This window comes from Colobus angolensis, unplaced genomic scaffold (genome assembly GCF_000951035.1).
Source record: "Colobus angolensis palliatus isolate OR3802 unplaced genomic scaffold, Cang.pa_1.0 Scaffold70, whole genome shotgun sequence".
Lineage (NCBI taxonomy): Eukaryota > Metazoa > Chordata > Mammalia > Primates > Cercopithecidae > Colobus > Colobus angolensis.
The window spans coordinates 2,871,053-2,884,601 of record NW_012120710.1 but is presented as its reverse complement, the minus strand read 5'-3'; the positions used below and the strand labels follow the sequence as shown (position 1 = coordinate 2,884,601).

Here is a 13,549-nt window from a genome sequence, read left to right as displayed (position 1 = left end):
CTCCTCATTCTCCTCCTCCTCTTCTCCCTGCAGTCGCTAGTAACCATCAATTCAGTCTTCTGTGAGTTCAACTTTTTCAGATTCCATATATAATATAATGCAGTGTTTTTCTTTCTGTACCTGGCTTATTTTACTTAACATAATGTTCTCCAGGATCATCCATGTTGTCACAAATGACAGAATTCCCTTCCTTCTCTTTTTAAGGCTGAATAGTATTCAATTGTGTAAATACATCACATTTTCTTTATCCATTAATCTGTTGATGGACACTTAGGTTGTTTCAGTATCTTTGTAGCTGTGAATAATGTTACAGTATACGTGGTAGAGCAGACGTTCCTTCAACTCATTAATACCCAGAAGTGGTATTGCTAAATCCTATGGTAATTCTATTTTTAGTTTCTTGAGAAACATCCATACTGTTTTCCACAATGGCTATACTAATGCATATTTCCACCAACAGGGGAAAAGAGTTCCCTTTTCTCCACATACTTGTCAATGCATATCTTTCAATCTTTCTGGCAATAGCCATTCTAACAGGTGTGAGGTGATATCTCATTGTGGTTTTAATTTGCATCTCCTTAATGATTCCTGATGGTGAACATTTTTTATGAACCTGTTGGCCATTTGTATGTTTTCTTCTGAGAAATATCTGTTTGGGTTCTTTGCCAGTGTTTTAAATGGGTTATTCGTTTTCTTGTTATTGAGTTGTTTGAGTTCCTTACATATTTTGTATATTAACCTGTTATCAGACATGTGGTTTGCAAATATTATCTCCCACTCTGTGGGTTGTCTCTTCACTTTGTTAATTTTTCCTTTGCTGTGCAGTAGCCTTTTAGTATGATGCAATCCCATTTGCCTATTTTTGCTTTTGTTGACTGTGATTTCAGGGTCATGTCCAAAAAACTCATTGCCTACACCAACATCATGAAGTTTCTCCCCTATGTTTTCTTGTATTCATTTAATAGTGTCAGGTCTTACATTTAAGCCTTTAATCCATTTTGAGTTGATGTTTTCTCAAGTTTTAATCGAGATAGATCATATGCAGCTAGCCAGGGAGGCAGAATCACCACCGCTTACTGTTTATATCACCTTATCAAAGGAATGCCATGTGGAACTATGACTATGCCATCCCTTGATGACTGATATTTTCTTCAGATTTTATAATACTTGCTTAATGAAGTGACTTTTATGGGAATGTCCAGAATTGTGCCAAACATCCAGGACCTAAAAATTTAGACATGAGCTTTTCCCTGAAAGAGCTTTCATGGAAAATAAGGACAATTTTGCTTAAAGGAAATATTAGTATATGCCTCCTTTATAAGATCTATCAGCAAACGTCTAGTGAGTATTACTTCAAGTCTCTGTCGCTACTAAGACCAAAGCGCCTGAGTCTTTCAACCAACCTGCTTACTTTTCTGTTTTCCGGTGCCAAACCCTGCAAACTCTTTTTTTTTTAAAGACAGAAAATGTAAAATAAGAATGACTTTCAGGACTGAGAGTCTGAGATTAAGATTTTAGACAGGCATGAATAATAATGAATCTTTCGATACCATAAAAAGAAGAGCACTAAATTTCAATAGAGTAATTATCTAACTCATGGATGAAATATGCTCAAAAAGTTATATGTTATTTAGAAGTTAAAGTACAATTTTCATAGAAATAATTTAAATACAGAAATTAAGTTCTTAAAATGATGCATAAAAATAGGTAGTAAACATGGGATGCAAACTGTGATAACCACAAACCTCATAGAATTTTTGTGAGGATTAAAGCAGCTAATATATGTCAAATATTTAAAACCATACCACCAAATTGTTGGCACTCAAATTTTAATTGTTATTATTATTTATTCTTATATTGCTTTAGAACCTAAGTGCTTCAATGTATTCTGAGTTTCCAAGTTAAATGCAGGGGATATCATCTTTACCCATCCCAAAAGTGGAAGAGGGAAACCCCCTCCTCTATCTTTACCCTTACAAAACCAGTTATAGATGAGGAGGTAACCAACCCACAAAAGGGAAGAGAGGTGGGATGAGATGCACGGAGAAAAAAAAATACTTCCTCTGGGACTTTGGTGAGTGTCACAAAGGACAGGCAACCACCCGAGGTGAACCCAAGGACATTAGTTTGAGTGAGTCTGCGATGCTGCCTCCTATTGCAGTTGCAGTTTCTGAGTAATTAACCCAATGACTATGTATCTTTTGCTGTTTTCACTTGTGTTTGAATTTTCAAAGTCTGAAAGGACGCTCAATTTGTTCCACTGATATCATCCTACGAGGTACCGTTAACTTCTAGATTAGTTTATCTATAGATGTCATGTGGGTCTCTGGGGTTAGTATTAAAAGGGTTGAATTTCCTTCCATTGACTCAAGCTCACACTTTTTCATTGGCAATATTTCTAGTCATATAGAAATCTCTTATAACCAGATCAGCTTCCTAAACCAACTCAATAATGTTTACTATTTAAGTAAATTCACTACTGTGAAATCAACAATATCACGCCTGACTAGTTTGAATAAACACTGCAAACCATATTCTTAAAAGGTAAATTTATTTTTAAAAATACTAACAAATATACTGAACTTTTCTGTCAGTACAGAATAGAAATAAAAATGTCAAAGAAATGAAATTGTGAAAATATAAAATTCCCAACAGAGCTGTTAAAGCCCATGATTCTCCAGAACACAACAGGAAAACAGCAACTTGAGACAATTCCAGCATCCTATATAAGCACTTATTTACGTCATTGTTATTTAGGATCCATTTATGTTCCTGGTATACAAATAACTGTTCTAGGGAGCCAAATTAGGTTTTAGTGAAAGACTAGTAATAGTGAAGGCATGCAAATACCTACTGTAATAAACTTTGTAACAAGAGAGTATCTTATTAGCGATCTCCATTGGAACAAAAGTTACATGAGGGCAAGGATGTGTCTATTTTGAGCTCCACTGTATGTTCAAATTCAATATTGAACCCAATGCCTGGCACAAAGTAAGCCTCACAAAATATCTGTTGCATGTATGAATGAATATTGTCAACTCTGTTGGCAGAGGTAAGGTGCCTGAAGCAGCAAAGATTTCCTGAAAATAAATCACACTGGCTTTCAAAAGTTCAGAATTAAACAAGACTTACCAGAATGTTTCACAATATAGATAAAAAGTGGTACATGCTATCACAAAAGGCAAAAATTCTGTTGGTGAAATTAGTAAACACTTAGTACTGTGGGGGGTCATTTGATGTGAAAGTGATTTCATCAGAGTCACTAAGATTATGCCAATATTTACTAGGGCCATATCAAAGTCCAAATCACCTTCTTTGTAACCAAATGGTACATTTGAAAACAGCATATAATTTACAGTTTATTTGAGACAGGATTTAACTGTATGAATTGCATTGGGCTCAACTGGTTTTACACTAAAAACATTTATTAAGCAGTATTCCATGGAATGGGGAATCAATTCGTAATAATCACATTGCAAATTACGTTTAGTATTTATTTGCTGTATTTGCAAATTGAGACAATGATTAACATACATTGGCTTTCTCTTGTAAGCTAGATATCTTCTCTTTGGACAAATACATTTATAAAATTATTTTATCAGAAGTGCATTTCGGGTAGTTCACATGAAAGATCATGGTGCAAGGGCTTCCTCTACAGGTTATTTTTATATTCTAATTCTGAGTTTTCTCAGTATCCCTCTTGAGCTTCCTCTGTTGCTTCCTGTTATGCCCAAGGCTGAATGTTCCAGCAAAAATAGTTTCAAAACCACTTTAAGCCTTACGCAGTTCATGTAGTTTCCAACTTTTCTCTCATCAGTTTGTATTCTAACTAAAGCAGTATATAATGCCCACGAATTCTAAAGTGCTGTATGCAAACACAAATAGTTAATTCAATTCAAATGATTTAATGAGATAACATGCAATGCCCATTTACACCACCTTCACATGCACACTCACATTCCCATAATATATGAAATGAAATGTTACATTTTTAGTGAAATGAGAAATCGGAGTCTGGAAGGTTAGAAACAAAATATTTCTCAAAATGTTCATCAGGGGTACCCCATTCGCACACAGGATTTCACTTTGCATGTTATTGAATGGTCACAAGAGAAATACTAATAAAAATAACCTCTTCCATTTTGTAGGGTGAATTTAAACAAACTTAGCTCCTATTTATTATAAGGAAAAGAAGTTCTTATTAGAGCTATTTTTTGTGTGTCTTAAAACACAGTAAGCCTTGGGAAAAAATATTCCTTATAATCTCTCACTATTTTTAAAAGAGACGAGTTTATAACCCCCAGCAAGTGATCTTATAGATGATGAGGATACATTGTACTAAATTCAGGGAGCTTTACAATATATGGTTATTTAAATCTATTTTGATATTTACAATGATAAAACAAACTCACCTCTTCAAAAGGCTGCTTTCATTTGAGTTATAAAATAGCCACAGTTGGAATAAAGATTGCTTACACTGAACTAAAATCTACTGCCATACAACTGCCAGCCATTTTTCCTAGGAGCTTTAGGAGCAAACTAAAACAACTATTGACATCGTAAGTACAGCTCATCACCACATGAGCACAGTTCCAGCCCCAATTCTTCTTCTCTGTGTTCTAGTCTTCAATTCCATAGAATACCATTAATGAATAATGGAAGCTTTCTGCCTTGCTTAACCTTTGGAACATGTCACAATATCCAACCTTGTAAACTAATCAATATATTTCAGAAAATGTACTTGATGTGAAGGTTCTCAGACATAACAGAAGTTTGTTGCAAGTGGCTGTTTTGGTTCCACTGACAATTAGCTTTATCAACCCTACGGCCTTGTCCTAGTTGCCAGAATAACATCAGACTCAGGATTCAGGTATGCGTGTTCTTTTCCACCTTCCAGGTGGTTTTGAGGGTGATTGAGTAAGTCTCTTGTTAACAAGTGCTACTGAAGAATGTCTTTTCCTCACAATTATCAAATCTGACTTTTCTTACCTCAAAAATATTTTGGGGGACATCCATCCAAAAAATTACATGCTGCAACTGCTTCCTTTACAGGCAATCTGACATTAAACAGGTGACATTAATCTGATGAGTCCTAAAGAGAATCTTAAAAAAAAAAAATTCAACCCTTTCAAGTCTGTATCCAGTCACCACCACCTCCGCTGCAAGCCATCAAATAGAAATTTCCACCCAGGCATATGTTTACGTAGTCTTCCATAGAATTGTAACTGTTAGAGAGGAGAGGACATCTTTGGGATTAACGCCTGACAGCAGTTACCATCATGTCATCTGAGATGACTTTCCCAACATTTAAAGTGAGAAGGACAAACCACTAAAAGTTAAACCCACTTAAAACAGAGAGTAGGCCATTTACATACTTCCTACATTTTTCCAGAAGATATAACATCACAGGAGGGAAATTTCCTGGGCTTATTTGCATAAATCATGAGTCAGGTTAGGAGAACACTGACTGATGTGTTCTCGTATATGTGATGTGTCCATCATATATGTGATGGACATGCTGAACAAGAAGGTCTCATGATTAGTAAAGAACTCATCTCCCTCTGCAGTAACTAGCTCTTCCCTGTAGTGTGAATGAACTCAAGAGAAGGTCCTGTGATTTTTCTCTTCCCTCTCAAATACCAATGTCATTTCATCGTGAGAATGCCTAGTTGTATTTAATAGTCAAAAATGTTTTAATTCATTGAAAGTTGAAGCTACTCCCCCATTCAGGACTGTTTCAGTCCTGTTGCCTGTGGTGGGAAAGGGAGACACAGATACCTGCCTCTCGTCTTCTTTGCCTATTCTCTTTTCCTGCTTCCTCTTGCTCTCTAGGTTGCTTCTAGCTCCTCCAGGGATAACACAGGAAAGGAGAAGCTAGTAAGAGAGATAGTAGCAGGAAAAACTCAATTCAATGGACAAAAATTTCAGTGGGCAGCATGGTGAGCCAAGGTTGTCTCCTCTGGTTATGAAGGTGTGCAAAGCTGCCCGTTTTCTCTTACTGTGTTCTTTGGTGATCTCTCTCCCTTGTTATTCCTGGAGATCTCGAATATGCAGCTGGCACCTTAAGCCTCTCCTCTGGGCCCCTGGTTTTCAAATTGCCTACCTTCACACAGAGACCCAACTGTTGGCAGTCCCTGCTCTGTAAATAGCACTTTTTGAGGGATGGAGCTGGGACTGGGGGAAATATATTTAAGACAACTCCTGGCCAGCTCACTCTCCTGCTTGAGCTACATCAGGTCTGCAGGTCACACGACAGCTTCCCACCCAGTCCTCTACCTTGTTCTCCAGGCCACTTAGCAAGCCCATTGCCCTCTAGATTCCTCCAGCCTGAATCAGACTCCTGTCCATTACACCCCAAACTCCAAGAGTCCCCTGTCAAGCGCTGAGTGGTGTCTTGAAGCCCTGATCACTATGTGAAAGTGAAAGGAAACACTACCCACCATCCCCCAGACTCACCACACTAACTTTGTCCAAAATATTCTCTACCTGATTTCCACCTTGTCCCCAGCTGAATTCCTAGCTTTCCCTTAGACAGCCAGGAGCCGAGTAGCAGAGCACAGGTGGCAGCACTAACTCTCTTGTACCTCCTTTAAAGTCCTGCATTAGTGGCGCCAGCCCCTCACCTTGGAGTGGAGACACTCTCCACTTATCTGTTGTTCTTTTTTTCTTTTCAGGACTTAGGTAAAACTGAGACAGTAAAACAAAGAAGGGAGGAAGCAGGGTGGGTGGGAGGGAGGGAAGGAGAAAAATTCTCGTTTATTTATCATTATAAAGATAAGACCTAACAGTTGCCATATCAATAGCTTCCGACTCACTAGTCGACATGTGTCATTTGACTCACCTACATTCAGTATTAGTTTACTCTCTCCTTTAGTTCCGCTGGTGACTAAAATATAACAGAATGCCATAAAATTGTGGCCTGATGTGAGAGAAGAGCTAGAAAGGCTCCCAAAATATGAAATTGCATATAAACATTGAGAAAATGCGACTTTCACCATAGCCACGTGGAAGATCACTTTATACAAGTACATGTAACATAATAGTCATCAAAAGGGGAAACATACAAACTTTTCCATTTCTGCCTCCTAGGCCGGGATTATGAAAAGAATAAAGTCTGCAAGGAATTCACCCAACTGGGAAAGGAGGACTTCGCATCTTTGTAAGTGTGCGGTAGCCACTCCCTCTCTTGGTGATTTGATCTTGGACAAAACTGAGTGTGAGGTAACTTTGACTCAGCATGGAGGTTAATCCTTAATCCCTGCCAAGAGTAAGAGGATAGAGCCCCAGGCCCAATGTAGGCACAGGAGTCAAGCAAATTAAGGACAGCCAGAGATTCCAGTTGACCTTTTGTTACCACAGTCTAAGAATTTGTCACCAATAAGTTTATGAATGAGTTCAAAGATAATACGTAAAGCATAGCTTTCTAATTTCAATTAAAATGGAGTAGTACATTCCAGGAATCTGGGAAACCAAGGCAATGAGGTGCAGAGCAAGTACATTTGGGGAGGCTTAAGAAGGACAATACCAGACTGGTTTGATGGAAGCCCTAAGTTCAATTTCTACTGCTTTCCAAGATAAATTTGCCTAGAACAAAAACTGCTTTTTAAATTAAACCTCATTTTTTTCAGTGGTCAAATGAAGAAGTAAATGTGTACAATATTTCATTTAAACATTGAACAGGTTTCGTATTTATGCGCCAAAATGTAAAAAAAAAGTTTCAGTTCTGGTCGGGCACAGTGGCTCACGCCTGTAATCCCAGCACTTTGGGAGGCCGAGGAGGGCAGATCACAAGGTCAAGAGATCTAGACCATCCTGGCCAACATGATGAAACCCTGTCTCTACTAAAAATACAAAAATTAGCCAGACGTGGTGGTGCGCACCTGTAGTCTCAGCTACTTGGGAGGCTGAGGCAGGTGAATCGCTTGAACCCAGGAGGCGGAGATTGCAGTGAGCTGAGATCGCACCACTGTACTCCACCCTGGGCAACAGAGCAAGACTCTGTATCAAAAAAAAAAAAGTTTCAGTTATAATTGATATATTGTCTTATTTTCCCCTCAGGTCACTAGTTCTGTACAGTAGAAAATTTCCCAGTGGCACGTTTGAACAGGTCAGCCAGCTTGTGAAGGAAGTTGTCTCCTTGACTGAAGCCTGCTGTGCGGAAGGGGCTGACCCTGACTGCTATGACACCAGGGTAGGTTTCTGTGGTTGGCCATCTCTGTGGCAGCCCAGAGAAGTAAGCCAAAATAAGCTTTTATACCATGTGTTGAAAAAGTTTTAGACAGCAACTCCACTTACTCCTAGTTTGGGGGAAATATGAAGCCTGTTGTCTTTAGAGCCCGGTTTATTCTAACATAAAGAGTCAATGTTACCCATTATTCCTACAAGGTTCAAATGAGAAAACTGGGTCATATTAAATATTAAATATACATTGCTAGCAAGAAGTAGTTACAAAATATAAATCCAGATATGACTCTAAAACCTAAGTTTTTATCACCATACATTTGATCTTCTCAAATATCAGCCCATGGATCATAATTCTAAGTGAAGTAACTCAGAAATGAAAACTCAAATAGCATATGTTGTCACTTATAAGTGGGAGCTAAGCTACGAGTATGCAAAGGCATAAGAAGGACACAGTGGACTTTGGGAACTTGCAGGGAAGGGTGAAGGGGGCAAGGGATAAAAAACTATACATTGGGTACAGTGTATACTGCTCTGACGATAGGTGCACCGAAATCTCAGAAATCACCCCGAAAGAGCTTAGCCATGTAACCAAAAACAAAATAGTTTTGTTCCCCCAAAACTGTTGAAATTAAATATATATGTGTATACATATTTTTAAATATATTGTTATATAATTAAATATATGCATAGATATATATCAGCTCATGAACCTCTTGAAATAATCCTAAAATATTGTGTATAGCTTTAAAACCTGATCATAGCTTTATCCTCTTTTATTATCATGCCAGGACTAGTACCAAGTGCTCCAGAATAATTTAGTGTTGGTTTCACATTTGGGAGAAGGATTCAAAAGTTGCCCTGTATGCACAAAACTAAATTCTAGGTTCCTCCCCTATAGCACTTATGCAAAAGTTAAAATGCTGAAATGAAAAGGGTTAAATCTAAGGAGTTTCAGCAATTTATTAATGCAGTCGTCAGGCCTGATGCAAATGACATTTAGATGCATTTTGATAAAGGTTTTTACAGACAGATTTGTCTCACTATTCAAGCCTTCAGCAGATATTAGACAGAAAAAATGCTCCAAAGATCTGATTAGAATAGATTCTACACAACGAATATTCTTAGCCATTAATTGCTTTACCTGTCCCTTATTATTTTTTCAGAATTTTACAATCCTTTTCTTCCACCAAAAAGTTCATGCATATTTTTTATTTCAACCTGAGCTTCTGTGCCACCTTAAACTACAAAAGCATCAAATCATCAACCATGGTCAACATAACAGAGCACATTTTTATCTTATGTATTTACTAATGCATATTTGCTAATGTATTTGCTAATATATCCCTTGATCAGAGATATGATCTGTCTCTACAATCGTAGAGTGTAAGAGAACAGATATGACACTGATATTTTTTGCATGATATATTTCTCTTTCTCCTGCTTGTTCAAAACATTTTTGAAAAGTGTTTCGAAATTTTGTCAACCTTTTTTTACTTGAAAGAAGATAACTTTAAAAAGGCAAAAAGAAGGATTGCCAGGGAAGTGAATGGAAAGGAAAAAGATGGAATGAAAAGAGGATGAAAAAGAGAGAAAGAGTCTAATTTTTAACCTCTCCGAATCTGATGAAAGAATGGTACGGAAGATGGTGAGAAGTTAGTTTACATAAGTAATTTATCACGTTGCCATCCTTCACTGGTAGAAAAGATTTTTCAAAATTTTACCTTCAAAAGATGACTCGCTTATAAATTAAGTATAAGAATGTCAAAGTACTGTTTCCCATATAAATCCCAAAGTAATTTTTTCCATGATGACTATTTCTATTATTTTTTCCTCTATGGTGACTCTATTTTAGATTTTAATTTCAAATATGAAATTCTTTCCAAAAAGAGTATTTTGATGCTACGATTGCTTTGATGGTGCTTAGTCTGCTCACAGGGATCAGTGTAGCATTGCTGAAGCAGTAAATGCAGGTGCATCAGTGGTTTTCAACCTACACTACACCTGCACATGAATCTTGGAGCTTTGGGAAAAACAGATTTTCTGGTCCTATTTTTGACCTACTGAAACAGAATTTTTGTGTTGTGCAACCAAAGCATTTTTTATTTTATGCCCTCTATGTGTAATTCTGATGCAAAAGCAGGTTCAAGAATCGTTAGGTAAGAGAATGCAAATAATGTAGAAAGTTATGGGAGCCAGCAATGAAGAGTCTGCTTATTTCATAAAGGGAGGGGAGAACAGCTCGTTTAATAAACAGAGGGAGGTCCTCCTCACTATTAATGGGGCATTTGCAGCAGAAAGCAGGTGGGAGATGATGACAGAATCACCAGTGGAGCTTTTTCAAATGACCCTTTCACCCTCAGAGATGTTAATATCCCCATGGAAGAACACTGGGCTAGAGAATACAATTCTAATATCTCTAATCAGATAAACACTGTCCATTTATTATTCAAAGTTTTTTTTTGTTCTACTCTGAGGAGTCATTTATTGACATAAATAAGATCCTATACTTGCCAATAATGGTACAACTTGTCATGTTAAAAAATATCACCTCTTGGAGCCCTTGGCATGAATACATAGTTACAAATGAGAATTTTCTAATTATAGGCTAAGATATTATATTAAATGGAAGTCTAGGAGCCTGGAAATTTACATATATATATGAGTTTCCTTTTTTCTTCTCTTCCAGACCTCAGCACTGTCTGCCAAGTCCTGTGAAAGTGACTCTCCATTCCCTGTTCACCCAGGCACTGCTGAGTGCTGCACCAAAGAGGGCCTGGAACGAAAGCTCTGTATGGCTGCTCTGAAGCACCAGCCACAAGAATTCCCTACCTACATAGAACCCACAAATGATGAAATCTGTGAGGCATTCAGGAAAGATCCAAAGGGATTTGCTGATAAGTGAGCACTTTCATCATAAATAGAACTTTAGGGCCTAAAATATCAGACATGACTCTAATCTAACTCCCAACTCTGTGGAAACACCTCTTCTACAGCAATCTGAACAAATTATGGTAACTTGACTGTCATCCAAGGCAGCCCATCTTCCCTTTGGTGTTGAGTTTAGAGAATGCCTTTCTCAAAGATAAAATCAATTTTCCCAAACTCTTACTAACCCTAATCCTATTATCTTAATCAGAATCACTTGAGTCTCCTGTCTACAGGATATACTTTCAAATATTTGACAGCCCCTGTGGTGATTTCCCTGATGCTAAGGATCATTGTATATGTCACATGATAGAAGCAGTTCTATTGCTGTACACATTTTAAATACTTAATGTCCAGCAAAGCATAAAAAATAAACAGCTTCTCTCTTCACTCCTATACATCCCAGAAACAGGTGAGGTGTACATGTGAACATGATACATCTACTACATCAAGTAAACATGTAACGTGGAAATTTTTATCGTTTAACATGCATAAGGGGCCAGATTATAAACTGATTCTTTCTGTTAGTCTTGGAAGATCACAAAAATGAACAAAACTGGGGGAAAATACATTTATTAAAATAAGAAATATATACATATTCAAAACCAGAAGCAATGTCATTCAAAGTGGTCACAAATTGTAAAAATTAGTAGGATTGCTCATTCCTGTCAATTTTCAAAGAGGATGTTGCCCAGAATTTCCGAGTCCCTTATAGATCCATAAAGACATCTATTCTCAGAAACAGAAATTATTAATTCCAACAAATAAGTAATCTATGCATAATAATTATCTAAAATAATAAACTGAGATCAATAAGGAAAAATAAATCTAGTAATTACACTCATTTTAATTAATTCAATTAGCAGCTTAATTAACAAGCAGCTACCATGGGTGATTCACCTGACTAGACATGAAGTGAATAAAGGGACGAACGGCCCCTCCTTTCACACAAACCACATAGAAATTTGTAAATCTATTTTTAATGAATATACTGATTAATAGTACAGTATTACAACCTTTTCTCTAAATTCTTAGTGTTTTTTAGATATTAAAACTATAAATTAATGTAACATATATCTTTTCTCCATCAAAATACTTCCTAAAAAGCAGGTTTTGGGGGCCAAGCATGGTGACTCACATCTGTAATCCTAGCACTTTGAGAGGCTGAGGTGGGAGGATCACTTGAGCCCAGGAGTTCAAGACCAACCTGGGCCAATTAGTGAGACCTAATTTCTACAAGAAATTTAAAAATTAGATGAACATGGTGGCATACACCTGTAGTCCCAGCTACTCAGGAAGCTGAAGCAGGAGGATCACTTGAGCCCAGGAAGTTGAATGAGCTATGATTATACCAGTGTACTCCAGCCTGGATGACAGGGCAAGACACTGTCTCAAATAACAAAGTAGATTTTGTTTATTCACAAATTTTTTGACCAATTCTATTTTTTCCTCCACAGATTTATGTGGGAATATTCCAGTAATTATGGACAAGCTCCTCTGTCACTTTTAGTTAGTTACACCAAGAATTATCTTTCTATGGTAGGGTCCTGCTGTACCTCTGAAAGCCCAACCGTATGCTTTTTGAAGGAGGTATGTCACATTTTACTTATTACATGTTTATGTTTTTTTCTTCTGATAGCATTCCTTTTAGATAATGGTAGGAATTGAGATTTTACAATCAGTAAAAGTTTCTAAAATGCCTCCCTTGCATCTTGTTAATTGGAAAATAAAAGTAATACCTCTGGAAAAGTAATATAATATCAATAAGTTCTTTTCGTCAGTGTTCAGTTTCCTAGTCATTAAAAAATCATGAAATTAATAGTCCCTATTTTTGCCATTTATACAATATTCAATGAATCTTGACCATCTAATGAGATTCTTTCACTTGTTTTCTAGAGACTCCAGCTTAAATATTTATCACTTCTCACCACTCTGTCAAATAGAGTCTGTTCACAATATGCTGCTTATGGGGAGAAGAAATCAAGGCTCAGGTAAAGATTAAGTGCTATTGTCATATTTAGATGTTTGGTTCTGCACTATCTCTCCATAATTTCAGGGTTTTTTAAGAAGATGCCTATATTGAAGGACATAACATAGACTTTTCAGCTCCAATAATCTTCAAAAGTCTGGCCAAATTATTCTTTTCTTTTCTCTATACAGGTTATGAACAATAAGGAAAAAGTTTATGTCATAAAACATGAGATTTCCTTTTAATCAATCTTTTCCATATAGTTGACCACTAGAAAATATTTTTTCAGTGTTCATATTAGCATATGTTACAAACAAAAAAGCAAAAAACAAAAACAAACAAAACCACAACCTTTTTGTTTATTAATTACTATTTGCCTTGCGCAATTTATCTTGGAATGAGACATCTGAAATCTTACTTGTTGTATGAAGACTTGTGCTATATAGTATATATCTCTTGCCCTTCATTAAT

General features: G+C 36.8%; 1 protein-coding gene across 4 annotated transcripts in view; it reads left to right on the top strand.

The window, feature by feature from the left end:
- GC (group-specific component (vitamin D binding protein)) overlaps positions 1 to 13,549 on the top strand; it is a 60,335-nt gene that overhangs the window by 24,529 nt on the left and 22,257 nt on the right. For all 4 annotated transcript variants that reach the window (XM_011927133.1, XM_011927132.1, XM_011927130.1 and 1 more), the window contains 5 exons: positions 7,090 to 7,159; positions 8,059 to 8,191; positions 10,871 to 11,082; positions 12,567 to 12,699; positions 13,006 to 13,100. In XM_011927133.1, the coding sequence (XP_011782523.1) occupies positions 7,090 to 7,159; positions 8,059 to 8,191; positions 10,871 to 11,082; positions 12,567 to 12,699; positions 13,006 to 13,100 (643 nt within the window). The remainder of the gene's footprint in view (positions 1 to 7,089; positions 7,160 to 8,058; positions 8,192 to 10,870; positions 11,083 to 12,566; positions 12,700 to 13,005; positions 13,101 to 13,549) is intronic.